The 27,942-nt window shown below is 47.1% G+C and overlaps 3 protein-coding genes, 1 long non-coding RNA gene and 8 other non-coding genes across 16 annotated transcripts; all 12 read left to right on the top strand.

Moving 5' to 3' along the window:
- The first annotated feature begins 112 nt into the window (after window positions 1-112).
- On the top strand, window positions 113-2,774 carry LOC150052434 (uncharacterized). Of its 3 annotated transcripts, none has more exons than XR_016538119.1 (7): window positions 113-170; window positions 825-869; window positions 1,079-1,384; window positions 1,584-1,863; window positions 2,065-2,097; window positions 2,365-2,409; window positions 2,642-2,774. It is a non-coding gene; the product is annotated as an uncharacterized LOC150052434 (long non-coding RNA). The 3 variants fall into 3 exon arrangements; XR_016538118.1 differs by lacking the exon at window positions 113-170 and adding an exon at window positions 179-411; XR_016538120.1 differs by lacking the exon at window positions 113-170 and adding an exon at window positions 179-401.
- LOC150052435 (small nucleolar RNA SNORD26) lies at window positions 929-1,003 on the top strand. Its single transcript, XR_016538218.1, has one exon. It is a non-coding gene; the product is annotated as a small nucleolar RNA SNORD26 (small nucleolar RNA).
- On the top strand, window positions 1,198-1,267 carry LOC150052436 (small nucleolar RNA SNORD27). Its single transcript, XR_016538214.1, has one exon. It is a non-coding gene; the product is annotated as a small nucleolar RNA SNORD27 (small nucleolar RNA).
- Window positions 1,441-1,515, top strand: LOC150052437 (small nucleolar RNA SNORD28). Its single transcript, XR_016538169.1, has one exon. It is a non-coding gene; the product is annotated as a small nucleolar RNA SNORD28 (small nucleolar RNA).
- LOC150052438 (small nucleolar RNA SNORD29) lies at window positions 1,698-1,762 on the top strand. The gene has a single exon (XR_016538168.1). It is a non-coding gene; the product is annotated as a small nucleolar RNA SNORD29 (small nucleolar RNA).
- LOC150052439 (small nucleolar RNA SNORD30) lies at window positions 1,925-1,997 on the top strand. Its single transcript, XR_016538217.1, has one exon. It is a non-coding gene; the product is annotated as a small nucleolar RNA SNORD30 (small nucleolar RNA).
- LOC150052440 (small nucleolar RNA SNORD31) lies at window positions 2,147-2,214 on the top strand. The gene has a single exon (XR_016538212.1). It is a non-coding gene; the product is annotated as a small nucleolar RNA SNORD31 (small nucleolar RNA).
- Window positions 2,449-2,573, top strand: LOC150052441 (small nucleolar RNA SNORD22). The gene has a single exon (XR_016538216.1). It is a non-coding gene; the product is annotated as a small nucleolar RNA SNORD22 (small nucleolar RNA).
- A 1,276-nt stretch (window positions 2,775-4,050) lies between the features above and the next one.
- On the top strand, window positions 4,051-4,241 carry LOC150052442 (U2 spliceosomal RNA). Its single transcript, XR_016538209.1, has one exon. It is a non-coding gene; the product is annotated as a U2 spliceosomal RNA (small nuclear RNA).
- Window positions 4,242-5,374: 1,133 nt separating this feature from the next.
- On the top strand, window positions 5,375-10,489 carry Wdr74 (WD repeat domain 74). Its single transcript, XM_090347490.1, has 11 exons — window positions 5,375-5,482; window positions 5,562-5,668; window positions 5,815-5,936; window positions 6,972-7,047; window positions 7,140-7,286; window positions 7,392-7,493; window positions 9,144-9,244; window positions 9,338-9,393; window positions 9,660-9,805; window positions 9,951-10,007; window positions 10,276-10,489. Exons 1-11 carry the CDS (start codon window positions 5,419-5,421, stop codon window positions 10,447-10,449), a joined length of 1,152 nt encoding a protein of 383 aa, XP_090203616.1. The 5' UTR covers window positions 5,375-5,418; the 3' UTR covers window positions 10,450-10,489.
- Window positions 10,490-10,592: 103 nt separating this feature from the next.
- Window positions 10,593-11,087, top strand: Tex54 (testis expressed 54). Of its 2 annotated transcripts, none has more exons than XM_090347493.1 (2): window positions 10,593-10,725; window positions 10,827-11,087. In XM_090347493.1, exons 1-2 carry the CDS (start codon window positions 10,647-10,649, stop codon window positions 11,033-11,035), a joined length of 288 nt encoding a protein of 95 aa, XP_090203619.1. In that variant the 5' UTR covers window positions 10,593-10,646; the 3' UTR covers window positions 11,036-11,087. The 2 variants fall into 2 exon arrangements, with proteins under 2 accessions (XP_090203619.1, XP_090203620.1); XM_090347494.1 differs by having other exon boundaries at window positions 10,593-10,701.
- Window positions 11,088-11,304: 217 nt separating this feature from the next.
- On the top strand, window positions 11,305-27,669 carry Stx5 (syntaxin 5). 2 transcript variants are annotated; one of them, XM_090347491.1, is made up of 11 exons: window positions 11,305-11,454; window positions 12,117-12,357; window positions 14,602-14,672; window positions 14,826-14,881; window positions 15,121-15,191; window positions 19,400-19,516; window positions 21,889-21,945; window positions 22,115-22,196; window positions 22,679-22,785; window positions 22,912-23,033; window positions 26,954-27,669. In XM_090347491.1, exons 2-11 carry the CDS (start codon window positions 12,136-12,138, stop codon window positions 27,111-27,113), a joined length of 1,065 nt encoding a protein of 354 aa, XP_090203617.1. In that variant the 5' UTR covers window positions 11,305-11,454; window positions 12,117-12,135; the 3' UTR covers window positions 27,114-27,669. The 2 variants fall into 2 exon arrangements, with proteins under 2 accessions (XP_090203617.1, XP_090203618.1); XM_090347492.1 differs by having other exon boundaries at window positions 12,266-12,357.
- Window positions 27,670-27,942: the final 273 nt, after the last annotated feature.

Raw genomic sequence — 27,942 nt, forward strand, 5'->3', positions numbered from 1 at the left:
GCACCCGCCTTCCCCGGAATTGGTTACCCACAATTCCCGCGGCTCCCTCTGTGCATTCCAGATGCGCGTGCGCTCGACACTGTCCCGCCCTCAAATCCCGTGAGCCTCTGCGCGACGATATTTAAGGTTCTTGCTCGACGGCCCTCGGCCTCATTTCTTCGTCGACCTTGGTGAGTGTGTTTTCCTACTTTCTCTTGAAATTGGTTTTTCTTTGTTGTCCTTTCGTTCTTGAGAGGTGTTTTTCGAAAAGACCACGTGGACTGGCACTCTGTAGTGCTCGTGTGTGTGCGCGCGCGCGTGTGCTGACCCGGGAGTTCGTACTCGGGACCTAGGCCCAATCCCTTTGCTAAAGCCTGGCACTTTCCCGCCTAGATCCCAGCCCCGCTCCTGGCATTCCGATGGTTAGTTGAGGTTAGTGTCCGGACTTCCATGCATAGGTTGGGTCTGAACAGCGATGCTGGGATGCAACCGCCCTGAGATCTAACAATAAGCGGGGGCCGGTATCCAGGGCGAGGGAGGGAGCGAGCGAGTCCGGGGTATTGAGACTTGGATGCCGTAGAGGGGATTGGAGGAGAAAAGGGATGGGGGCAGCGGTGTGGCCTGGCAGTCCTAGACCCGGACATCAAGCCCCAGGACTGGCAAAAAACAGCGGCGTCGCGCCGTGCTTGTGGGCCTGCCTGTGATGAACACTTTCACAGACCTGTACTGAGCTCCGTGAGGAAAAATGAAATCTGAGGAGACGGCCCTGCACATTCCATGGGCCACACCCTGCGTTTTAAAAAAACTACATTTTAGAAATGGTGCTGTCTTGAATTCTTTTTCAGGCTTGAGGAATCTTCACACGCTGAAAACGGGATCATTCTCTCTTAGTAAGTGCTTGTTAACATGTGCATGTGTCTTCATTAACTGTAGAATTATCCTAAGTGTGCTACATTGATGATTTCTCAGTTGAACTCTCTCTTTCTGATGGTTTAGTGGAGAAAGAACAAAGGTACTGAGTAGCACCCTACGGAGGAAGGGTCATCTTTGGAGTCTGATTTATCTATCAGGGTAGCAAGGACTGCTGCTTGTTTTTCAGATGTGGGCCCTGTCAAAGGAACGAACTAGGATAATGAGACAAGGACCAACATACAGTTCTATGCATGAAAGAATGTATCAGGTGAGTACATAGGACAGAGGGGAATTTTCTGTACGGCCATTCTGTGATGAATGTAAAATGACAAGCATATGGCTGAGTTTTAAGTGATGTCATCTTACTACTGAGAAAAGGCTTAATGGTACGGGAGAGGTTATTGAAATGGCTACCAGTTACTAATCATGGCTCCTCTGTTTGCAGCACGTGGTTACCTATTCTGAAGTGGTTCAATACCCAGGATAAATAAAGGTGATCTCTCAAAATGACCCTGTGCTACCTCTACAGAGTTCGTAGTTCTCATGACTGTCAGATGATTTGAATCAACAGACTGATGTTCAGTGAGGCACAACGATTAATAGCATGTTAGAGTTCTGATGGCAGTAGTTGACAAATAAAAGGACATTTGTGCATTCTCAAACTTCGAAACAAACTGTTTGTCTTTTCCCAGGTCATCTTGGTGATGGAAAATTTCCCCACATCTTATTTCCTGTATATAATGGGAAAGCTCAAGTACTTCCAAGAGGTTAGTATTGGCTCTTTCCCCACCTTAAGTAGTCAGCAGTTTCTATGATGAATCAAACTAGCTCACTATGACTATTAATGAAAACACATGAACACCTGAGAAACTAAAGTTGATGGATGGAGCAGTGGAACGTCCTAGAGTACGTTTTTACACAAGATTTTGTCTTTTACAGGTTGACCAGTGAGAATCCTTTGGTGATCTGAAGGTAAGTGAGGTCAGTGTATACATTGGGCCTTGGTAGGCAGAGAAGGGCCTCTTTAGGCCGTGTGCATGATGACTTCCTTGATGGAATCTCGTTCGGCTGATGACTTGCTGTTGAGACTCGGAAATCTGATATTCAAGGAAAAAACATAGGGATGCAATCTAATACCTTCTTTTTAGTGACCATCTCTTTTTGATGTTTCAGAACTGGTCTTACGTGGAGCCTGGGAATGATGAGGTAAATGCCTTTACAATGTTTACAGTTACTATGACTGAAAAAATTCCTGCTCACAGTGATGAATTGATTACCGCCCCAGTCTGATCACAGTGACTGAAGGGTATTTTCTGAGTTGTGAGCTTGTACTTCACTAGAAGAATAAGTACTTAGAAGAGATGTTTTTCAGGCAAGGTAGATTCTCTAAACTATGTGTTGACCAGTCTAAGTAGAATAGCTTTCCTTCAGGACCACAGAAATAATCTTAATTCCCAATATTTGCTTTTACAGGATAATTAAACCATGTAGCTGCTCCACTCCTGGCTAAGATTATAGGTGAGTGAGTTTAATGCCCAGATAAAAAGATAAGTGTTTTCCCGATGAAGAAACACTCACATGTCTTATTTCCTGTCTAAGCCTCAGAGCCTGTAAAGGTGAACCCACTGGGGCTGGCTGGAAGAGAGGAGGAAAGTTGTTCCAGAAGGAACTGTCTGAGGGATCAAGATCAGCAATGAGGGATTAGAAATGAAACTTGGGGCTTTCTAATGTGACTGTCTTACCTCAATAGGAAGATCAACCTTGAAGGCGATCAGAACACTGTCAGAGGAAGATTTCAAACATCTCTGCAATCCAGCTTCAATTTACTGTTATTTCTCTAAGGCTATGTTATGACCTGCGTGTGGTTCTGCTTTAAATAAACTTAAGTTCATATGCGTGTTTTTGAGCATCAATTAAATGTTACCATATCACAAAGGGAGGTTCAGGAATGCACACATCTTCAGTGTTATCCTTAATCAGATACTCGCAGGCCCCCATACTCGGTATTTAGTAATGCAAACTGTTAAAAGATGGCTGAAGAGGCAGTGTGAAAAACTGCTGACATTCATTTCCTGGTTTATTGCTGACATGCCACATTATTTTGGGGCTTGGACTCTGCCTAGGAACTGTCCTTACGCTTTGACGAAACTGCTCTAATACACCAGGCTTTGTCTTACTTCAGTAGTACTAAGTAATCGGTGCATGCTAGGAAACCACTCCCTACTGGTCCTCACTCCGCCTTCATTTTTTTTTTCAGTATTTTTTTGTGTGATAAAACGGTTACATGATATTTCCCAGGTTGAAGATGCATTAATTCCCATATTGATACCCTTTCACATGTCTTGGTCCCCATTACCCTCCCCTCCACTCCCCCACTCTGCCTTGATCTCATACTGCTAAATAATTTAGGCTTCTAGGCAATCGATGGAGGAAGGGCAAGGCTAGGGCATAAAAGCATGGAAACCCTTTTCCTGTATAGTCCAAGTCCTCATAACCACTACAGTAGCGAATCCTCTCCTGGTCGTGCAGCACGTGGGGTGTCCATCGAAAAGTCTCTGGATGGCTAAGGAACTACGGGTGAGGCTTCCACGCCTCCAGCACCGCCAGTCCCTAGTCCAGGACTCTGAGCCCCAGAAATGCTTTTCCCAGAGCATCTTTGCTCTTGGTGAGAGCTGGCAAGTGTGTATGAAGGCTGGGCAGGGCGAAGGCGTCCTCCGAGCCCCCGCCCTCTCATGCAAAGGGGAGACCAGGCCACCTTCCGAGACCAACCATACGACAGCCGAGGGCGTCGCCCTAATGTCCCGCCCCAATTTTCACGATTCCCTCTTTCCTCTACCCCAACCCTTCAAGCCAAAAGAAAAAAAGGACTCTGGTGTGAGAGCTGACATCATTAAGTGCAACCAATCCCAGGATTGTAAAGGCGGGAAGGGGCGGGATTATGCAAAGTAAGTAAGCCTTTGCCCGGCAGAGCCAAGTCGAAAGGGGATATATTTCAGGAATTTTCGATTTAAAAGCCTTTATTAGGAAGATATGGTGATCCAGATTTGAGAGGAAGAAAGACAAAATTGGGGAATGATTTGACTTTGGGCGCCAGGTAAGTCACCACAATTGTGAAATGCAGTGCAAGGATAAGGACGTCGGGAGCCCGACCTAGACGGTATCGCTTCTCGGCCTTTTGGCTAAGATCAAGTGTAGTATCTGTTCTTATCAGTTTAATATCTGATACGTCCTCTATCCGAGGACAATATATTAAATGGATTTTTGGAAATAGGAGATGGAATAGGAGCTTGCTCCGTCCACTCCACGCATCGACCTGGTATTGCAGTACTTCCAGAAACGGTGCACTCCCCTCCGGGGGAAACCAGGATGGTTAAAAGAAAGACTTTTATAAAGAAAGATATTGGTTTTGCATGTTTTGTGGAGGGGAAAGCAGCTCTATTCTGCGTTTGTATATAGTGTTCGCTCTTGCAGAGCGATTTTCAGTTTGCTTTCTCTTGTACAATACTTAAGACTACTAGTCAATCTTTTCATTTATCGACGAAAACTTATGAGGAGTGGTTTCCGGGATCCGGGCCCTTCCTCACATATTTCGCACGGAGTTTTGTGATCCAGGGAGGTTTCTGTGGAGAACACAGTATCTTTGTCCGAAGCCTAAATAGGCTCCGCGTGGAGCGCAAATACTGCAGTAAAACGATTACGTTTTGTGCGAGTGAAGCCACTCATCATCACGAAGGCACGAGGCTACACTGTTTATGCGAATCAAATTGGGGCAGGCAGGGAGCATAACTCTGGATTCGATTCCCCAGTAGTACATACACAGAAAAAGCTGGAAGTGGCGCTGTGGCTCAAGTGGGAGTGGTTGCTAGCCTTGAACAAAAGCAGCTCAAGAAAAAAAAAAGTGAATTTATTAAATTAGGTCATGGCTGCTTAGGAGTCCGAAGCTGAAAGGAGGCAGAGTCTGTATTAGAAGAGGGCGCTAGAGCGCCAGCCTTGAGCAGAAGCTGCGCAGGGACAGCTCTCACGCCATGGACGGGGGAGGGGGATGGAATCAAAATAGACCCCAGAACGCTGTGAGCCAGCCAGCTCCGCCCTTCCTAGCTCTGCCTAATGCCCTGCAGGGACTCATAGTCAGCTCTTTGCCCTCGATCATTGTGCGAGGTGGTGTGTGATCACAGTGAACCTTGACGGCCCAAGACTCCGGCGGTCCAGTGAAATGAGTACTTGGTGATTGCTGTGGCTGGCGAATTTACTATCATTCAATGAATGAGCGCTGGCGTTATAACTCGCGCAAGACAGATGCACTTCCAGCCAGCGTAAAACGACCTAGTTACTCTTCGCCTCTTCCTAAGCAAGCATCATCCCCCGATTTCATTTCCTGAATCAAAACAAGGTGGACCGGCAGAGGCTCCTCCTTCAACCTTCGGGCTTTTCCACGCCTTCCCAGGCCCGGCGCGCCGACTCTGACCGTCGCTCCCGGATGACGCGCGCCGCGCGCCGGAAGTGCGGGCCCGGGCTTCGGGTTCCGTCATGGCGGCTGCCACAGCGCGGTGGAGCCATGTGTGGGTCGGCACCGAGACCGGCATCCTGAAAGGTGGGTGGCTGGGTCTGGCGTCTGCACGTGCAGGGGTGGCCCGCCGGATGGGTGCACGACTGACGCCCTCATCCTGCAGGGGTGAACCTTCAGCGAAAACAGGCAGCGAACTTCACGGCGACGGGACAGCCGCGGCGAGAAGAGGCGGTGAGCGCCCTGTGCTGGGGCGCGGGCGGCGAGGCCCAGGTGAGCGGCCGCGGGCCGGGCTGGAGCTGGGGTCGGGGCGCCCTGGGCCGGGCGCGGGCGGCGGGGGCCGGGCTGGAGCTGGGCCCCAGGCCCCCGCGTCAGCCTCGCCCTCGCCATCCAGTCCTTGTGCCTCTCCTTACTCGCAGATTCTGGTGGGCTGCGCGGACGCGACAGTGAAGCGCTTCGACATTGCTGATGGCGTTTTCCAAGGCCAGAGACACTGTCCAGGCGGGGAGGGCACGTTCCGAGGTCTTGCCCAGGCCGATGGGTAAACTGATCCCCTTGCTGAACGTTCGTTCACCTCACAGGGAGAGGGTTGAGGTACCCCTGAGGATAACAGAATAAAGGCGTTAAACCATTGGGTGATACTGGCTTGGGATAGAATGCGGACCAAGGTTCCTGTCTTTCCTCTTTCGTTTCTATGATCACACATTTACTGAATACCAGCTGAGTGTAGTTTTCACCTGCAGTGAGCAAACAAAATGGATCTCTTCATAAAGTTTTTGTTCTATAGAACTTCCTTCTGTTTCCATTATACTTGAGGCAACACAGGAAGTCGTGAAGTAGTCCTGTAATATTCATGTAATAAGTCATACTGGGGGTGGGGGCAGCCCTGGAACTTGAAGTCAGGGACTGGGTGCTGTCCTTGAGCTTTTTGGTTTTGTTTTTCCCAAAGCTGGGGTTCTACCAGTTGAACCACAGCTCCACTTCTGGCTTTTTGGTGGTTAATTGGATATTAGAGTCTCATAGAGTTTTGTGCTCTGGCTTCAAACTATGATCCTCTGCTCTGCTCTCAGTCTCCTTAGCTAGGATTATAGACATTAACTAGTGAAGCCTGGCAAGAGCATACTTGCGTCACTCCCTTCCTCCTAGTTGTGTTGCTTGAACTGAGGTCCTGAATGCTGTCCCTAAGCTCTTTTGCTCAAGGCTAGCACACTACTTGGAGCTACAGTGCTACTTGCGCTTTTCTGGTGGCTAATTGTAGATAGGTGACTCAGACTTTCTTTCCTGGGCTGACTTCCTGAGGCTGAAATCCTTAGATCTTAGCCCCCAGAGTAGCTAGGATTACAGACATGAGCCAACAGCACTCAGCCTCATCTTTCCTTTTTTCTGTCAGTTGTGGGATTTGTACTCTGTCCTTCACCTTTTATTTTGGAGATAGGTTTTCACTATGTTGGCCAGTCCTAAACTGATGGGTTCACGTAATCCTCTCATCTCAGCCTTCTCAGTGGTGGGACTATATGTGCACTTCACCGTACCTAGCTTCTTACTTTAAATTTGTTATTTCCTCCCCGGTTTGCAGCAACCTCATCACATGTGTGGATTCCGGGATCCTCAGAGTCTGGAGTGGCAATGAGATTGAGGCATCATCAGACCCTGTGAGGCTCTAGACTAATAGTTGAGAAGGGTGCGAGTCAGCATGGGGCATGTGGAATGTTTGGAAGATTAAGGATTCTGTCATTTCTTTCAGCTCTTGGAACTGAGGGTGGGTCCTGAGGTATATAGGATGCGCCAAGACCCAGCTCGCCCCAACATGGTTGCCACCGGTGGGAAGGAGAATGCTTTGAAAGTGTGGGACCTGCAGGGATCTGAGGAACCTGTATTCAAAGCCAAGAATGTGAGTGATGGGCCAGATGAGCTTTAGGGTGTGATGAGGGACTAAAGGAAGTGGCACCAGAAGCCTGCCTATACCTCATCTTCCTAACCTATTTCCTCCCCCTAGGTGCGGAACGATTGGCTCAATCTACGGGTTCCCATTTGGGAACGGGATATACAGTTCCTCCCTGGTTCACAGAAGCTTGTCACATGCACAGGATACCACCAGGTGAGGCAGCAGCTCACTGCTGCCTACTGTTGGGTTAAGGCAGCTTCCTGGACAGAATAGACTTTGTAGTATGCCACAGCCACCTTCACACTGTCCCCTCATGAGCTTCCTCATCTAGATTAGCCCTAGCACTCAATCTACAGCATTTCCTTACTGCATTCTAGGATGGAATTTCCTAAATTATTGGTGTTGCGGGTTTTGGTGGTGGTGGTGCTAGTCCTGGGGCTTAAACTCAGGGCCTGGGCACTTCCCTCGAGCTTTTTGCTCAAGGCTAGTGCTCTACCACTTGAGCCACAACTCCACTTCCAGCTTTTTGGTCATCTCTAATTAACCACCAGAATGCTGGAAGTGGAGCTGTGTCTCAGTGGTAGACCATCAAGCTTGAGTAAAGAAGCTTAGAGGACAGCACCTAGGCCTTGAGTTCATGCCCCAGGACTGGTAGGGAAATGTCATCTCATGGACTTCCCTTCCTGGAATGGCTTTGTACCAGCCATCATATCTCTCAGGTGAGTAAGAAGGCAGGTTGTGGACCTGAAGCTAGGTGTCATAAAGCTATTATGCTTCTGGTATCTCTGCTCTGATTTGCTGTGCTATCCAGGTATGACACTTCTTTGGCCCCAACATATTGCAATGTGCTGATCTTGATAGACTTGTACTCAAAATATGAGCGCCAGGCACCAGTGGCTCACACGTGTAATCCTAGCTACACAGAAGGGTGAGATCTTAAGGATTTTGGTTCCAAGGCAGGCTGGTTAGGAATGTGACTCTAATCTCCATTTAACCAACAAAAAGCCAAAAACTGGAGCTGTTGTTCAAGTAGTAGAGCACTAGCCTTGAGTAAAACAGCTAAGGGACAATGCTCAGGCAATGAGTTCAAGCCTCAATACACGCACCACAAAACAAAAGATAAAAAATAACATTCTCTTCCCCTCCTTCTCTTCTTCCTCTTTCCCCTCCCCCTCTTCTTCTTCTTCTTCTTCTGCTGCTGCTGCTGCTGCTTCTTGTTTTGCCAGCCCAGTTGGGTCACATTGCTTTTCCATCCCTCCACTCCCCCAAATGAGAGAACAGAATGTTCACCTTCCCCATCCTCTCCAGCCCCCCAACAGGGGAGACCTTTTCCCTTCTCTGCCCATTGATGCGCCTAAGCAGGTCTGCCTACCCCTACCCTTCCATTCCTGCCTCTCAAAGTTAAGGTCCATATCTTTTCTTATTGGTCATGGGGCTTGAACTCTGGGCCTAGGTGCTGTCCCTGTGCTCTTCAGTTCAAGGCTAACACTCTACCACTTTGAGCCACAGGACCACTTTCAGTTTTCTAATGGTTATTCTCTCTCTCTCTCTCTCTCTCTCTCTCTCTATATATATATATATATATATATAGAGAGAGAGAGAGAGAGAGAGAGAGAGAGAGAGAGAGAGAGAGAGAGAGTGTGAGTGTGTCAGTTATGGGGCTTGAACTCTGAGGCCTGGGTGTTGTTCCTGAGCTCTTCAGCTCATGGCTAGCACCACAGCGCCACTTCCCTGAGGTACATATCTTAAATGAAAAAGTTACTCTGAGGAAGGGAGCAGATGATAGACAAGCAGTATTCAGAAGAATGAGGAGAAAGCATGTGGGGGTGAGGATGCCCTAGTGATGTCTCAGTGTTCCTCTAGATCCGTATCTATGATCCAGCCTCCCCCCAGCGCAGGCCAGTGCTAGAGACCACCTATGGGGAGTATCCACTGACTGCCATGACCCTCACTCCTGAGGGCAAGTGAGTATTTAAAGGGGAAGGGGCAGGGTTCAGGAGGGAATCTAAGAGGTGCTGCTGATCACAACCTGCCTCTGGCTCTGGTCTCCTTCTCAGTTCTGTCATTGTTGGAAACACTCATGGGCAGCTGGCAGAAATTGATTTTCGCCAAGGTAAGTGAATTAGAGAATGCTCTGAATGAGGAAGTCCTTTCCCTCTGTGTTGGAATAGAGAGGTACTACAGCGTCAGGGAGTTCATTTTAGAAAAAGCTAACTAACCCCCTGCTTTCATTTCTTCATCTGTAAGGTGGAAATAGGCAACCTCTGTCTTGGAGGATAAAATTTTGACATGTAAAGGGGTCTGAACAACAAGCATTCAACATTCAAGAAATAGTTGTTGGCTGACCAGCTGGCACTGGTGCCTCCCTCTGTTTTCCAGGGCGCCTACTGGGTTGTCTGAAAGGGCTGGCAGGCAGTGTCCGAAGTCTGCAGTGCCACCCTTCAAAGCCACTACTAGCTTCCTGTGGCTTGGACAGAGTCTTGAGGATACATAGGATCCGGAATCCACGTGGCTTAGAGCATAAGGTATCAGTCCAGCCCCCATCCCTCATCCCCTTTGCTCAGTTCATTTCTTTGAAGCCCCCACTTTTGTGCCTGTATTTTTTGTTTTGTTTTTTGTTTTTTAAATCTCAGCTTTCTCTGGCTCCTTTATGCCCCTTGTCTTTTTCAGGTTTATCTCAAGTCGCCACTGAACTGCCTCCTCCTGTCAGGCAGGGATAACTGGGAGGTGAGCTGTCAGGTCTGGGAATGTGGGATTCAAGGGCATATGATTTCCCTGTGGAGAAAAGAGGCAGCTGGAACAGAACCAGGGCTGTTTAGTTTGCCTGTGGTGTCACTTAAACTGTCTAAGAGGTGCTAACAAAGTCCTGGCAGAATTATCACCTAAAGTGCCAGGCATAGTGACAGTAGTTACTAGATAAAGGTGATAGTGGTGCTCACAAGGGATTATTTCCCAACAAGCATTTCCTTCCTATTTCTGACCCTTCCCCACTCAGGATGAGCCACAAGAACAAGAGCCCAATAAGGAACCCTTAGAAGACACAGAGACAGATGAACTTTGGGCCTCCTTGGAGGCAGCAGCAAAGCGGAAGCTTCCTGGTTTGGACCAGACTCAAGGGCCTCATCAAACCAGGAGGAAAAAGAAAAGGCCCGGATCTACCAGCTCGTGAAGACCCTGTGCCCACTATGTAAATAAACAGCTAACACCTACCTGGACTCTGAGCCTTTTATGATGGGAGAAAGAAAAGGGGCGGCTTGTAGGCGCTCTCTGAGCTAAGGAGGTGGGTTATCTGACGTCACAAACGCCCACCTAGGGTTAGCAGGCAGGCTGGCGTCCGCCACACGGAGTCCCTGGCCGCGCGGGGCCATGGGCTGCTGCCAAGACAAGGACTTTCAGACTTCAGATGAGCGGTTCAAGGACGGTGTGTCAGAGGAAGAAAAGGGAGGTGGGCGCCGCATCAGGAAAGGAGGGTGCCCTGAAGGGACTGCCCTGGAGGGTGGACCTGGGAGGGGAAGGCTGAGTTCAGCAGCCTCCTAACCCTCACAGACGCTGAAGAAACTGGCTTGGACACTAGAGGCCACACGAGCCGCAGGTCCAACGAAAGCCTTCTGATCACTGTGCTGTGGCGCCGGATATCCATGTTCAGCAGTCGCTCGACGCGGTCAACAAAGAGGCACTCGGAACAGGTTCAAAAGCAGGAGGAAATCATCCCTGAGGGCAAACATGAGGCTTCGGAGGAGCCGGAGAAGGGGTGACCTGATCTCAGTCCGCCCCAACCTCCAGACAATAAAATTTCTAACGTGGGTTTTGTCCGCAGCACTCAGGACTGTTTGCTGGCCCGGCCCGCCGGCCTGCCCGGCTGGCCCCGCGGGCTCTTTAAGGCTCCTCCCGTGAGGCCGCCCCGGCAGGATCTGGCTTCGGGGGCGGGATCACAGCGCGGCTTAGCCAATAGAAAGATGGGGTCTCGCTGACGTTGGGAAGGGGCGTGTCTTGGGTCCCTGCGCTAGAAAAGGCGTGGCGCAGCCATCGCGTCACGGGGGTGGGGTTACGTGTAGGTGACGTGGCGGCTGAGTCTCAGACAGTCCGGTTTCGGCGACTCTTAAGCCTCTGGGGCGGAGGCGGTGACGGCTTTGGAGATTGTGGCGGTGCCGCGGCGGTAGGCGACAAAGAGGAGGTAGGAGCCCCTGTGAAAGTGGCGCCCGACCGTCGAGTCAGGATGTTCACCGGCGGCGACGGGCGGGGGAGGGGAAGGGAACTGGGGTGAGGGGGCAAGTCCTGCCCCCCGGCTCCGGGTGAGCGAATACCACTCCATCCAATCAGGAAAGCCCATGGTGAGACAGACATCGCCGCTAGCTAATCAGTGGCGCCTGCCTTCCAGAAGTCCGAACTTTGGCTGGGCGGGACTTCCTGCTTCAAATAAACACCTTAGAGGTTTCCCCCTCCGCCCACCGAAGTATCTTCCCCACCTGGGAGGTTTGTCACGGTTTCTCTGTGAGGGCTTGAAGGCAGTCACGGGTAGGAAGAGCTGCCGGTAGGGTCTGGGGCAGTTATTTAGGGCGAGCTGGAGCTTCTGGGCCCGGAAACCTGGTTCTGGTTGACTTCAGCCCCCCCCCCCCCCGGCCCGGGATTTGGCCGCCACAGCCAACTTGGAAGAAAAGTCTGAGGAGGCTTCTTGTTGGGCCCGGAAGAAATCGGCGAGTGGAACCCAGGATCTGCTAGTTCCCTTGGGCGCGAAAGTCTGCCGAGTGCGAGAAGGGCCCAAGGACTTGATGGTTGAGGAGGGAGCTTCTGGGGAAGGAGCCCGGCTGGGGAATGACACTCTCCCCTCCACCGCAGTGCGAGGTTATGCGACTCAATGATCCCGCGGAAACGCTACGGGTCTAAGAACACGGATCAGGGTGTCTACCTGGGTCTCTCAAAGACACAGGTCCTGCCTGCGACTGCTGGCAGTAGCAGCAGCGACATCACCCCTCTGCCCCCTCCAGTGGTCCTGATCCCTCCCCCTCCCGACACCATGTCCTGCCGGGATCGGACCCAGGAGTTCCTGTCCGCCTGCAAGTCCCTGCAAAGCCGTCAGGTAAGGACCATCTGGAGTGGGAAAAGCTAGAGCCTGGGCAGAGCTGTGTGCGCGCGAGTACTGCTACATGAAGTAATTCCTGGGGAAACTTGATAAAAAGCTTCGTAGGACCTACTAAGAGAAGTAATGAACTTGCGAAGAGCCAAGGTCCTAAGACCTGTGTGTGCGTGTGTGTGTGTGTGTGATTCCCAAGAGTGTAGGATTGCTATTTGTGTGTATGTGTGCACTGCACACAGGTGTGTTGTGTGCGTGGGTACTGTGACTTGAACTTGGGGCCTGGGTACTCTCCCTTTGCTCAAGAAAGATACTCTACCACTAGAACCACAGCTCCCCTTCGGGTTCTTTAGTGGTTAAGTTAATTGGAGATAAGAATCTCACAGACTTTTTTGCCTGAGCTGGCTTCAAATTGTGATCCTCTGATTTCACCCAAGTACCAACACCCATCAGATTTCTAATCATGGGGCTTGAACCTCAGGGTCTGGGCACCATCCCTGAGCTTTTTTAGCTCAAGGCTAGCTCTCTACCACTTTGAACTACAGCTCCACTTACAGTTTTCTGGTAGTTAATTGGAGATTATAGTTTCACAGACTTTCTTACGACTGCTAGCTTCCAACCACCATCCTGAGAACTCAGCCTGTTGAGTAGGATTAAAGCCTGTTGAGCTATCAGTGCCCACCCTAGGATTTCTATTCTTGTAGGAGTATTTTAAGGCTAGCAATGTTTGTGTGCCTGTAAGATATTTGGATTGAGTAAGAAACAACTTCTGTAGCCTTTAACTGAGAAACAAGCACCACGTTTTCTCTGGGACAAGAACCCAGTTGAACCTCAGTTTTTCTAATCTTATAATACAGTATGGGACAGGTGAAGATTTTGTAGATTAGTAATTTTTTATCAAAATAACTTTGCATACCTCACCTTTTTTTTTTTTTTAATGCAGTCCTGGGGCTAACCTCAGGATCTACACACTCTCCCCAAGCTTTTTTGCTCAAGGCTAACATACCAATTGAGCCACTGCTCCACTTTCAGCTTATGGTTAATTAGACATAATAGTCTCACAGATTTTCCTGCCTGGCTGGCTCTGAATTTTAGTCCTCAGATTTCAGTCTCTGGAATAGCTAGCATTATAGGCATGAAACAATGGCTCCCAGTACTGTTCTCAAAAAATATATATTAAAAAATATATAAAAATATATTAATATATATATTAACATGTTTGTTGTACAAGGGGATTTCATTTTGACATCTGTATATACATAGTGCAACTTGATCAAGCTCACTCTTTTCTCTACTATGAAAGGATAATAGCAAGTTTTGGTGGGAAGATTGTCTTCATTTTATAGAAGAGCTTATAAAATTCAAAATAGGAGCTAGGTGCCCGTGGTTCACTCCTGTAATTCTAGTTACTCAGAAGGCTGAGAGCTGAGGATCATGTTTCAAAGCCAGTGACACTCTTATCCCCATTAACCACCAGAAAATTGGAAGTGGCACTTTGGCTCAAAGTGATAGAATACTAGCCTTGAGTGCAAAAGCTCAGAGACAGACAGTTCACAGACCAAAAAAAATGCTCCACAACCAAAATAAAAAATGCCATTCATATTCTGATTTCTTCATGAAATTAATCTTTTTATTTTATGGAAAATCTTTAAGGCCAATTAATCTTAACTGCAGTGTATTTGAATTAACATTTATATTAATAAACACATTCAATGAATGCAAAAAAAAAAATCCAAGGGGACTGGGAATGTGGCTTAGTTGGTAGAATGCCTGTCTGGCATGCATGAAGCTCTGGTTTCGATTCTTCAATACCACACAAACAGAAAAAGACAGAAGTGGCACTATGGCTCAAATGGTAGAGAACTAGTCTTAAGCAAAAGAAGTTCAGGGGCAGTGCCCAGGCCAGAAGTGACACTGCAGCTCAAAGTGGTAAAGTACTAGCCTTATACATAAAAGCTTAGAGACTGTGCCTAAGACCTGAATTTAAACCTTGTGACCAACCAAAATATTTTAAGAATTCAAAATAATTCAACTCCCTCAGTTCCTCCAGTTTCTAAAGTAGTGGAGTCAAGATTTGAACCCAGCTCTGATTTTCTATTTGGCTTCAAACTACTGATAGATCTAGATTGTCCAATAGATGTCTGCCAGTCATCAGTATAAAGAGAATTTTGTGAAGAAGTGAGCAGCAACAAAGCTGGAAATGAAGAATGCGGGAAGCTAAAATCACGACTTCTTGGTATTACTTTTCAGAATGGAATCCAGACTAATAAGCCTGCTCTTCGAGCAGCCCGACAGCGCAGTGAATTTACTCTCATGGCCAAGTGAGTTGAGGGCTTTGTGATAATGTGATACAATGAATGTCCAAGGAAAAGTAGGCTTGCCTCTAGTGGCTGGGTTCTGAAGGCTGGGGTGGTGGTGGTAGAGCTAATGTGGGAATAGATCTTCCTTCTCCAGTATTCTCTCATTGTCTGCAGGCGCATTGGGAAGGACCTCAGCAATACATTTGCCAAGCTGGAAAAGCTGACAATCTGTGAGTGTTCTTGGACTCTGTCTCACACAGATAAGGCAGTGAAATGGGTCTGAGGAACACACGTTCCTTGAGCTTCATTTTTTTTGGTGGGGGGGGGGAGGGAGGAGGAGGGATGTAAGAGATGCTAGGGATGGAATCCAGGGCCTTGGGCATATGGGCAAATGCTCTACCCCGAGCTACACCCCTAGCTCCCCAAGGCATGCCCTTAACCTACTATAACTTCTTATTTGTCTTGACAGTGGCAAAGCGCAAGTCCCTCTTTGATGATAAAGCAGTAGAAATTGAGGAGCTAACATATATCATCAAACAGGTGAGGAAATCCCATTCAAGGCTAAGGCTCTCCCACGTAAACCATGTCTCCATTTTGGGTTTTCCTTGGTTAATTAGAGGTAACAGTCTGTAGGATTTGAACCAGTGCTGGTGGCTCAGGCTTGTAATCCTAACTACTCAGGAGGTTAAGATCTAAGGGTCAGGTTCTCAGATTTGTCTTCCCAAGTTAGCTTCAAACCATAATTGTCAGATCTCAACCTCCCAAGTAGCTAGTATTATAGATTATAATATGAGCCCCTAGATTCTTGCCACATTTTTTGTGGTTTTGGTTTTTGGTTTTTTTTGGGGGGGAGGGGGGTTATGGGGCTTGAACTCTGCCTGGGTGCTGTCCCTGAGCTCTTCAGCTCAAGGCTACCACCCTACCCTTGAGCCAAGCCCCACTTCCCATTTTCTAGGGGTTAGAGATAAGAGTCTTAGGTCCTTTTGTGCCCCAGCTGGCTTTTGAAGCTTGATCCTCAGATCTCAGCCTCCTGAGTAGCTAGGGTTATAGGCATAAGCCACCAGGCGCAGCTACTTTTTTTTTTTCTTTTCTTTCCAATCCTGGGGCTTGAACTCAAGTCCTGACCACTGTCCTTGGACACTTTCTGCTCAAGGTTAGAGCTCTGCCACTTGAGCCACAGCACCACTTCCAGCTTTTTCTGAGTATGTGGTACCAAGGAATTGAACTCAGGGGTTTGTGCATGCTAGGCCAGCACTCTACCACTAGGCTATGCTCCCGGCCCTACTTCCTTCATTTTCTGTGGAGTTCTAGAGGAAGTGTCTAGACATATCCCCAATGTCCTACTCTGATTACCCACCACATACAAAGCCCTGCACTGGGTACTAGTCAAACAAACATGAACCAGGATTCTTTCTTGCCTTTCAAGGGCTTCTTTTCTAGAAGAGACATTGACTCCACAAGCACATACTTTAGCAGTTACTAGGAGGTGAGTGGGATGGTATAGAAAAGATGAATGAGTGGGTCCCTGGTGGCTCACACCTACCTGTAGTACTAGCTACGCAGGAGACTGAGATCTAAGGATCACAGTTTGAAGCCAGTCCAGACAGGAAGAAAAGACTCTTATCTCCAATTAACCACCAAAAAAGCTGGAAGTGAAACTGGCTCCAATGGTAGTTTGTGTTGAACACAAAAGCTCAAGGACTGACTGCACCTAGGCCCTGAGTTTAAGTCCCAAGACTGTTACACAAACAAAAAGAAGACGCAAAAAGAATAAAATCTAGGCTAGATACACATCTTGTTTAGGAGCAATGGAAGAGCATAATAAGCAGAGGAAACTGCAAAGATGGTTTGTAAAGATGGGGAAAAAATACCTCTTTCTGGCCGGGAGTTTGGCCTAGTGGTAGAGTGCTTGCCTAGCATGCACGAAGACCCGGGTTAGATTCCTCGGTACCACATACATAGAAAAAAGCTGGAAGTGGTGCCAAGGCTCAAGTAGTAGAGCTCTGGCCTTGAGAAAGCCCAAGGACAGTGCTCAGGCCCTGAGCTTAAACCCAGGACTGGGGAAAAAAAAAAACCTCTTTCCTCAGCTATTACCTGTTCAAGGCAACTTACTCTGATCATGGCGTTTAATACTCCATCACCCAAACTTTGCTCCTCCTTATTTTGCTGTATTTTCTTTTTGTGTAGCTTTTGAACTTTCTAACATTCTCTAGAATTAGTTTAGTTATGTTTATTTTTTCTCTGTGTTCTCTCATCCCTCCCCTCAAAGAAAGATAGATAAACATGATCACAAGAGCTCTATAGCCTGTGATGCTCTAGAAGTCAAGGTTCTCCTGGCTCAGTCCCACTAGTGCTGGGGTTGCACAGGTCTAGCACCATACCTGGCCAAGATGGGATTTTTTTTCTCATAAATGTGTCCTAATTCTGCATGTTCATAAATGTATCTTAAACCAGCACTGGTAGCTCACACTTGTAGCCCTAGCAACTCAGGAGGCTAAAATCTAAGGATAGTAGTTCAAAGCCAATTGGGGCAGATAAGTCCCTGGGAGACCTTATCTGCATTTTTGGCTATTGGTGGATTGAGTGACTGAATGAATGATTGGCAGGAAGCTGGCAGTGTAAGCTAGTGGCGGCCATGAAAAGCATTGTGAACCTTGCTAATGAGCTCTATTATCCTGAGTATTTGGGGTAACACATTTCAAACCGAGCAGAGTTTAAGGAGGAGGCTGCCACTGTTTAGTACAAAGATGATGACAGAAGCCAAAGGGCAGACTCATTCAAGAGATGCTGTGATAGGAAAATAAAGTTCTATTAATTGCTTAGCTGTTCAATAGCTGGCCCACAGATTCAGTACTATCTGAAATTTATCTATTTATTGCCAGTCCTGGGCTTGAGCTCAAGGCCTGAGCACTGTCCTTGGACTTTCTCAATGCTACAGCTCTACCACTTGAGCCTCAGCACCACTTCTGGCTTTTTTCTATGTATGTGGTATGGAGGAATCGAACCCGGATCTTTGTGCATGCTAGGCAAGCACTCTACCACTAGGCCAAACTCCTGGCTACTTTTTTTCTTAATTCATTTTATTTTATTGTAAGGATGATGCACAGAGGGGTTATAGTTACATAAGTAAGGTAATAAATACATTTCTTGTTTCTCGTTTTCTCCCACTTTCTCTATCCCCCTACACTCCTAATTCTTTTTTGTCAGTTGTGAGACATGAACTCTGGGCCTGGGTACTGTCCCTGGGCTCTTCAGCGCAAGTCTACCACCCTACCCTTGGATCACAGAGCCACTTCCAGTTTTCTGGTGATTAATTGGAAATAAGAGTCTCAAGGACTTTAGTCCCCATGCTGGCTTTGAACCACCATCCTCAGATCTCAGCCTCCTGAGTAGCTAGGATTACAGGTGTGAGCCACTGTGCCCAACTATACTCCTAATTCTTGATGACTCTTCTTCTGGTCCTTTACTGGTTCTGGGATAGGCATTCTGTGCCACCTCCTTCCTCTTCTGTCTCATTTGTCCATTGACAGACTCAATTAGGAACAAGATGAAACTCAAAGCTTGACCATGCAACTCAAGTACACATGTATGTGACCTTGAATAAGAACTTTTACTCTTTAGCCATAATAAGGATTCTTTGTATAAAAATCATTTTGTTGCCAGGTGCCAGAGGCTCATGCTTATAATTTTAGCTATTTAGGAGACCAAGATCTAAGGATCTTGGTCCAAAGCCATCTAGGCAAGGAAGTCTGTTACTCTTGTTACACTCTCATCTCCAGTTAACTGTGGCTCAAGTGGTAGAGCTCTAGCCTTGATGAAAGAGAGAGAGAGAGAGGGAAACAGAGAGAGAGAGAGAGAGAGAGAGAGAGAGAGAGAGAGAGAGAGAGAGAGAGAAAGAAGCTCAGGGACAGCACCCAGGCCATGTCTCAATCCCTCAATCCCTAGAACTGGCACCCCCCCCCCAAAAAAAAAAATTCTTGTTGATGCCTTTAAGAAATTGATAATATCCAGATTTTTTTTTCCCCAGAATTGTTCAGCCACTTAGTTGATTAGTATGCTCCAAGATTTTGACTAGTAAAAGGATTTTGTGGCCTCAACAGAATGCAATAGGGCATCAAGGTGGAGAGGTAAACAAATTGTTCATTTACAAATGCTGAGCCCTCACTTTTAGTCTTTCTAGCTCTTCTCTGGTGGAATAAGAGCAAACACCAGAATACCAGAGCTTGGAAAATCCTAGAAGGCCCTTCTTTTTTTCTTTTGGCCAGTCCAGGGCCTAGGCACTGTCCTTGAGCTTTCTCAAGGTTAGCGCTCTACTACTTGAGCCACAGCAACACCACTTCCAGCTTTTGTGTGTGTGAATGGTACCATGGAATTGAGCCCAGGGCTTCATGCATGCTAGACAAGCACTCTACCACTAGGCCACAGTCTAGGCCCAATCCCTTCTCATCTGACTGTCTAGGATACTAACCTTATTTTTTTTAACTGGTCCTGGAACTTGAACTCAGTTCCATTTCTGGCTTTTTGGTGGTTCAGTGTCTCACACCGACTTTCTTTCCTGGGTTGGTTTTGAATTATGATCCTTAAATCTCAGTCTCCTAAACAGCTAGAATTACAAAGGGTACTAGTACCCACCATAGTGGGCAGTACTCTTCATCTTGCTCTTCCTGCCAGAGAATGACTGCAGGCTAATAACTCCCTAGTTAACACTCCATTTTTCTGTGGGCTCTTTTTTTTTTTTTTTTAACCAGGACATCAATAGCCTCAACAAACAAATTGCGCAGCTTCAAGATTTTGTAAGAGCCAAGGGCAGCCAGAGCGGCCGGCATCTACAGACCCATTCCAATACTATTGTGGTCTCTTTGCAGGTAAGATTTGGGGGATGGAGGAAAAGAGACAAGCAAAGTATGATTTTTATTTACTTTTTAAATGTTGATTGAAGGAACCAGGAGCATGGCCTAGCTCACCTAGCATGCGCGAAGTACAATTCCTCAGTACCACATACACAGAAAAAGCCACAAGTGGCACTGTGGCTCAAGTGGTAAAGCACTAGCCTTGAGAAAGCTCAAGGACAGAGCCCAGGCCCTGAGTTAAAGCCACAGGACTGGCAAAGAAAAAAAATGTTGATTGACAATCATTATTGTTTTATTCTTTTTTTAGTGATCTTTGCATTTGAACTGACTTAAAGCAGCAGCTCACTTGCTTGACAGATACTTTACTACTTGAGCCACACACACGTGTCAGCCCATTTTGCTTTAGTATTTCTCAGATAGTCTGTTATATTTTTACATGGACTGGCCTAGACACGGTGCTCCTGTTTTATTTCTCTCTTGAAGCTTGGATGGCTCAGCTCATTTATTGTATTGACATGGTTTTGCCAACCATCTAGGATGGCTAGGAACTGCAGTCTGCCTGCCTGGTGTCCACCTCTTGGCTGGCTGGAATCATAAGTGCACCCTCCTGACCAACGAAGTATTTTAAAAAAAAAAATTTTTTTTCATAGGTTGGCCTAGTGGAAGAGTGCTGGCTTAGCATGCACAAAGCCCTGGGTTCGACTCCTTGGTACCAAATATACAGAAAAGGCCAGAAGTGGTGCTGTGGCTCAATTGGCAGAGTGCTAGCCTTGGGCAAAATAAAGTCCAAGGACAGGCCCAGGCTCTAAGTTCAAGCCCCAGGACTGGCATAAGAAAAAAAAAAGTTTTTTTCCTTAAATGATACTAGAATTTGAACTCAATGGTATATGCCACACACCCTCAGCTCCTGTCTTTCTTTTTTCTCTTCTTTTCTTTTTTTTTCTTTTCTCTTCTCTTCTTTTCTCTCTCTTTCTTTCTTTCTTTCTTTCTTTCTTTCTTTCTTTCTTTCTTTCTTATGCCAGACCTGAACTCATGGCTTAGGCATGTCCTTCTATCATTCCTTCCTTCCTCTTTCCTTTTTTTTTTTTTTTTTTTTTTGTCAGTAGTAGGGCTTGAACCCTGGGCTTGGACACTGTAGCTAAGCTCTTCAGCTCAAGGCTATTGCTCTTCCAGTTAAGCCACAGTGACACTTCTGGTTTTCTGGGGGTTAATTGGAGATAAGAATCTCAGGGTCTTTAGTGCTTGAGCTGCCTTTGAACCATCCTCCTCCTCAGATCTTGGCCTCCTGAGTAGCTAGGATTACAAACATGAGCCACTGGCGTCCAGGCTTTTTCTTTTTTTTGCCTATCCTGTACCTTGAACACAGATCCTACATGCCTAGCTTTTTTACTCAAAGCTAGTGCTCTACCACTTGAGCCATAGCTCCTTTTCCAGCTTTTTGGGGATAGATAAGACTCTTACAGGGAGTCTTATTTTCTGCCTGGCTGGCTTGGATCTCCGCCATCTGACAGATGTGAGCCATTAGCGCCCATCTTGTTTTTATTTATTTTTTCCCCCCAGGTCTGGGACTTGAACTCAGGGCTTGGGACACTGTCCCTGAGCCTCTCTGTGTTCAATTCTAGTGCTCTGTCACTTAAGTCACAGCACCACTTCTGGCTTTTTTTGTGCATGTGAGAGCAGACCCAGGGCTTCATGCCTAGTACTGTACCACTGAGCCACTTTCCTATCCACATTTTTACTTTTTTTTTTTTTTTGAGACGAGATCTCACAATGTAGCCAGGCTGTTTTAGCCCAGAACTTGCAGTCTTTCAGCCTCAGCCTCCTGAGTGCTGGCTAGAGGCTCCCTATGAATCCCAGGCTAGTTTGATTCTCTTATCTCCAAACCTCCTGGTGGATATTCATATTACAGGAATATGCCACCATGCACAGCTGAAATGTCTTTCCTTTCTCCACTCCTTTTATTTTTTGTTGGTACCAGAGCTTGAACCTTAAAGGGTATGTGTGTATACCAGTATTGAGGCTTGAATTCAGGGCCTAAGCTTTTGTGCTCAAGGTTAGTGTTGTGCCACTTGAGCCACAGCTCCACTCCAGAAGAGACTCATGGCCTTGCCTTCCCAAGCTAGTTTCAAACCTCTGTTCTCAGATCTCAGCCTCCTGAATAACTCACCCGTGCTTTCTTGCTAATAGCTGGCGTTCTACCACTTGAGCTGTGTTTCTAATCTAACACTTTGCTGGTTAATCAAAGATACAAACTCTTGGACCTTATTGTCCAGCTAACTCAACTGTGGTCATCTTTGTTTCAGTCTCCTGAGTAGCTAGGATCATAGGCATGAGCCATGGGTTCCTGACTTATATGCCATTATTGACTTTTTCTCCTTTCCTTCTAGTCAAAACTGGCATCCATGTCCAACGACTTCAAATCTGTTTTAGAAGTGAGGACAGAGGTAAGAGGAATCTGTGTATGGTGGTAGGATTGGAGTGTGGGGGGAGGATATGCAGTAGGAAAAGGGAAAGAAGGAAGATTCCTAGAGTTATGGGCCAATAAGAGGGATCACCTTAACATATCTGCTTTCCAGAGGCCTCAGGACCTTTGCATTTCTTCCCCAACCCCAGAATCTGAAACAGCAGAAGAGCCGAAGGGAACAGTTTTCCCGGGCACCTGTGTCAGCCCTGCCCCTCGCCCCTGACCACTTAGGTAAGTCACCAGCAGAGGCCTAGAAGGCCATGGGTGCAGGGGGTGGTTAACATTATTTCTGGGGCTGATAGCATCCTCTAAAGGCAGGTTTGGGGTAAGGAAATAGAGGGCTTATGAAGTTGGTAGACTTACCTGGCAAAGGTCAAACCTGGTTATGGGGGTTCCCTTGTGTGGGAGCCTGGGGGGAAGGGGATATGCGTGCATGCATCAGGTGTGGGTCTTGAATTCATGGTCTGGGGCTCTGTCCCTGAGATTTTTTGATCAAGGCTAGTACTCTGCCACTTTATAGCTCTACTTCTAGCCTGTGTGTGTTTGTGTGTGTATTTAAATGGAGATAAGAGTCTCAGGACTTTCCTGGCTTCAAACTGCAATCTTCAACTCTCAGCCTTCTGAGTAGCTAAGGTTATAGGAATGAGCCAGCAGCACCCAGCTTGACTGTTTTTTTAACCCTTAAGATGTGGCATGTCCTCTGTCTTCCTCAGGAGGTGGTCCTGCGGTTTTGGGGGCTGAGTCCTGTGCCTCCAGGGATGTGGCCATTGACATGGTGGACTCTAGGACAAGCCAGCAGTTACAGCTCATCGACGAGCAGGTAGTCAGGCCCCAACTCTCCGCCCCTCTCCATGGTGGAATCACAAGCTGAGAGGGTCTTAAAGTTCACGTTCTACCTACCCTGAAGAAGCTGATGATGAATTTATGCTTTATCCCTCTCCTGAAGGATTCCTACATCCAAAGTCGGGCAGACACCATGCAGAACATAGAGTCTACAATTGTCGAGCTGGGCTCCATCTTTCAACAGTTGGCACACATGGTTAAAGAACAGGAGGAAACGATTCAGAGGTGAGATACTTTCTCTCTCTCCACAGATTGGAGCCAAGGACAAGCAGCTTGGTGTCCTCCTGAAGAGTAGAATGAATCTTCCAACCATTGAGCACCTGTTCCAAGTCAGGCTCTGGTCCTGGTGCTAGAAGGAACAGTGAGGAATAGAATAATGAAGCCTGTACTTAATAGAATTCGTTTTGTAGTGTTCCTATGAAAAATTTGATAGGACAGATGTTGACAGCCATTAAAAAAACAACAAGCAAATTCTAAGCACTAAAAAATGGCTGTATAGAGAATTAAGTAAGACAGTGTGTTAAGAAAGTGACTAGGGAGCTGGAAGTATAGCCTAATTGTTGAGTGCTCGCCTAGCAGGCACAAAGTTCTGGGTTCAATTCCTCAGTACCACGTACACAGAAAAAGCCAGAAGTGGCACTGTGGCTTAAGTGTCAGAGCATTAGCCTTGAGCAGAAAGTGTCCAAGGACAGTGCCCAGGCCCTGAGTTGAAGCCCCAGGACTGAAAAAGAAAGAAAAGAGAGAAAGAAAGACTGTGGAGGAGCCAGGAGTTTGGCCTAGTGGTAGCGTGCTTGCCTAGCGTGCACGAAGACCTGGATTGGATTCCTTGGTACCACATGCATAGAAAAAAGCTAGAAGAGATGCTGAGGCTCAAGTGCTAGAGCTCTAGCCTTGAGAAAGTCCACAGACAGTGTTCAGGCCCTGAGCTCAAGCCCAGAACTGGAATGAAAGAAAGAGAGAAAGAAAGAAAGAAAGAAAGAAAGAAAGAAAGAAAGAAAGAAAGAAAGAAAGAAAGAAAGAAAGAAAGAAAGAAAGACTGAGGAGACAAGCACCAGTGGCTCACACCTGTAATCCTAGTTACCCAGGAGGCTGAGATCTGGGGCTCAAGGTTCAAAGCCAAAGCACAAAAGGACCTGAGACTCTTATCTGCAATTAACCTCTAGAAAAATGGGAAGTAGGGCTTGGCTCAAGGATAGGGTGGGTATCCTTGAGCTGAAGAGCTCAGGGATAGCACCTAGGCCGAGTTCAAGCCCCATGACCCACCCCCCCCCCCAAAAAAAAGTATAAATTAAGAGCTTGCTATATCTCTCAGTAGAATACTTGTCTAGCATTTGCAAGGCCATGGGTTCTGTCCCCAAAGACTCTAAAAAATACAAATAAAATATAAAAGATAGTAAGTGAAATATAATGGGTCAGATATGAGTGGCTCACCTTGTATTCCTAGCTACGCGAAGGCTACGATCTGAGGAGAATGATTCAAAGCCAGCCTTGTCAGGAAAGGTTCTTTATTTTTATTTATTTATTTTTGCCAGTCCTTGGGATTGGATTCAGGGACTGAGAGCACTGTTGGGCTTTCCTCAAGGCTATCGCTCTGCCACTTGAACCACAGCACTACTTCCGGCTTTTTCTGTGTGTGTGGCACCGAGAAATCAAACCCAGGCCTTCATGCATAGTAGGCAAGCACTCTATCATTAGGCCATGCTCCCCAGGAAACATTCTTATCTCCAGTTAACCACCAAAAGTCCCGTAGAGCTGTGGTTCCATTGCTAGAGTATTAACCTTGAATAAAAAAGCTCAAGATCAACATGCAGGTCCTGAGTACTGGCAGAAAAATAAAGGCAGGGGGAAAAAATTGAGTAGCCAGTCAGATTGGGAGAAAGGCAGAGGAAGGGGGCTGGGAGTAGCCTAGTGGGAGAGTATTTGCCTAGCATGCACAAAGCCCTGGGTTCAATTCCTTCATACCACAGAAAAAGCCAGAAGTGGGGCTGTGGCTCAAGTGGTAGAATACTAGCCTTGAACAAAAGTGCTCAAGGACAGTGCCCAGGCTCTCAGTTTAAGCTCTGGGACTGGCAAAAAAAAAGAAAAAAAGTAAAGAAGGCTGCTCTGAAGAGGAAATACTTAACTGAATAACAGGAGGTTATCCAACCATATAAAGAAGTGAGAAGACAGGACAGCTGGAGCTATCAGTCTTGTTCCATTCAAGGATCAAGTCCAGCGTGTCTAGAAATGGAATTAAGAGATAGAGGGTACTATCAGAAGATAGTCAGAGGCCCAACCAATGTAAAGACTTCTGTTCTCTGGATCCATTTGCTACTGAAGAGGCATTTTATCTGCTCCTTTGGTGTTTATCTAGTCAGTTTTGGAGATATAGAACTGTGGAAAACAGGTCCAAAATCCACATCTTTGTAGAAAGCCTAGTAGGGAGAAAGATTATGAGGAAAGAAACTAAGTAAATGTTCAAAGCTTGCTGAAGTTTCACATTAGGAGAATCAAGAGATCCAGGCCAGACTAGCCTATGCAGTAAACTTGTCTCAAAAACGCAACGAAGTGCCAGGGTGGTGGCTTACGCCTGTCATCCTAGCTACTCAGGAGGCTGAGATCTGAGGATCACAGTTCAAAGCCAGCCCCAGGCAAAAAGGACCTGAGATGCCTATCTCCAATTAACCTCTAGAAAATGGGAAGTGGGATTTGGCTCCAGGGTAAGGTGGTAACCTTGAACTGTAGAGCTCTGGGACAGTATCCTGGCTGAGTTCAAGCCCCATGACCCACCAAAAAAAAAAGGGGGGGGGCCGGGAATTTGGCCTAGTGGTTAAAGTGCTTGCCTAGCATGCATGAAGACCCGGGTTCAATTCCTCGGTACCACATACATAGAAAAAAGCCGGAAGTGGTGCTGAGGCTCAAGTGGTAGAGCTCTAGCCTTGAGAAAGTCCAAGGACAGTGCTCAGGCCCTGAGCTCAAACCCAGGACTGGTGAAAAAAAAAAAAAAAAAGCTGGGATGTAGCTCCTTGGCAAACATCCTAGGTTCAATCCCCAGTACAAAAAAAAAAAGAAAAAAAGATTTGTGCCAGGCGCTGGAGGTTCATACCTGTAGTTGTAATCCTAGCTACTCAGGAGGCTAAGATCTGAGGATCAGAGTTCAAAGCCAGCCTGGGCAGAAAAGTTTGAGGCTTTTTTTTTGTCTGTTGTGGGACTTGAACTCTGGGCCTAGGTGCTGTAGCTAGGTAGGTGCTAGGTAGGTTGGCTAGCGTTCTACCCCTGAAGCCACATCTCTATTTCTGATTTTCTGGAGATAAGAATCTTGTGGACTTTCGGGCTGGGAGTTTGGCCTAGTGATAGAGTGCTTGCCTAACATGCACAAAGACCCGAGTTCCATTCCTAGCTACCACATACATAGAAAAAAAAGCCAGAAATGGTGCTGTAGCTCAAGTGGCAGAGTGCTAGCCTTGAGGAAAAACCCAAGGACATTGTTAAATCCCAGGACTGGCTAAAAAAAAAAAAAAAAAAAAGAAGAGAGTCTTATGAACTTTCTTGCTGGTCCTCAGATCTCAGCCTCCTGAGCAGCCAGTATTACAGGTGTAAGCCACCCGCACCCAGCTTCCAGGAGTCTTTTTATATACAAATTTATGAACATAAAAATACCAGTATACACATACATGGTATATTTACAACTGCCTGTTGTGATCATCTCACCTTTCTATGTCAAATAGATTTTTTTTTCTTTTTTGGGGGACAGTCCTGGGGCTTGAGCCTCAGGGTCTGGGCACTGTCCTTGGGCTTCCTCAAGGCGAGAGCTCTACCACTTGATCCACAGCACCACTTCTGCAATTAACTGAGGAATTGAACCTGGGTCTTCGTGCTTGCACTCCAGGCCCCTCAAACAGATTTTATTTTTTGCCAGTCCTGGGGCTTGAACTCAGGGATTAAGCACTGTCCTTAGGTGTTCTCAAGACTAGCAATCTACCAATCAAACTGCAGTACTACTTCCAGCTTTTTCTGTGTATGTGATACCGAGGAATCAAACCTTGATCTTATGCGTGCAAGGCAAGCAGTCTACCACTGAGCAAAATTCCTGGCCCCTCAAATAGATTTCTGTAGCATCCTTTTTAACCCATGCCCTCTGTGTCTCTTCCTGACCCTGTTTCCAGGATCGACGAGAATGTGCTTGGAGCCCAGCTGGATGTGGAAGCTGCCCATTCAGAGATCCTCAAGTACTTCCAGTCAGTCACCTCTAACCGGTGGCTCATGGTCAAAATTTTCCTCATCCTCATTGTCTTCTTCATCATCTTTGTGGTCTTCCTTGCGTGAGCCCTCTGCATTTGGAGGCACTCCATGAGGGTTTGGGGCCCTCCAGGGAGGGAAGGTGGCCATGGCTGCCACTGAGCCTGCACAGGGTGCTTGGGAGAAAGGCCATTTTCCTGGAACTGCTAAGAATGGCCAATACCCCTGATGCCCTACTCTTGCCTCTGGCCATCTTGTCCTCCTCTTACACCCTCTGGCCCATGAAAACCACACTCTTCGGGATTTGGACTCTACCATGAAGTGGCTGGAAGGGGAGGTTGTTGCTACCAGGGGATTTTTTAATAAGCCCTGGTCAGCCTCTCCTAAAAGAAACTGTCAGCAAGGAGCGATGACGCCCCTCCCTGCCTTTGTGAGTGAGGAGAAGAAGAAAAAGTGCCCCAAGGACCAACTTCCCCATCTGGGTTAGAACTTGACCTTCTTTCTCTCTTCACCATCTGAGGCAGGGGTCTCTGAGCCCTTTAGCTGCCTACATAACCCCCCACCTTTGGCTGCTGGTGACTTTCAATCTGCCAAATGTGTTGCAGCCTATATCCTTCCAATTACAGAGAGACTGTCAGCCTCATTAGCCATGTTGTCATTTGTAGGTGGGAGGGTCAAAGGTGTATGACAGCCCAGAACCAGAACTGAAAGGGCTGGGCTAGTGGCTCTGAGGGTCTCACTGATGACCTGGCCACAGAAACTTTCAAGCTGGGGGATAATTTAGTGCAACTAAATTAGCATGGAATTTTCTTTCTGAAAGAGGAGCCTGAGCCAGTACTGATAGCTCACTCCTGTAATCCTACCTCAAGGGGCTGAGATCAGAATCGGTTTGAAGCCAACCTGGGCAGAAAACTCT

The sequence above is a fragment of the Megascapheus bottae genome, chromosome 16 (assembly GCF_031878675.1).
Source record: "Megascapheus bottae isolate mThoBot1 chromosome 16, mThoBot2.hap1, whole genome shotgun sequence".
NCBI classification, from domain to species: Eukaryota; Metazoa; Chordata; class Mammalia; order Rodentia; family Geomyidae; genus Megascapheus; species Megascapheus bottae.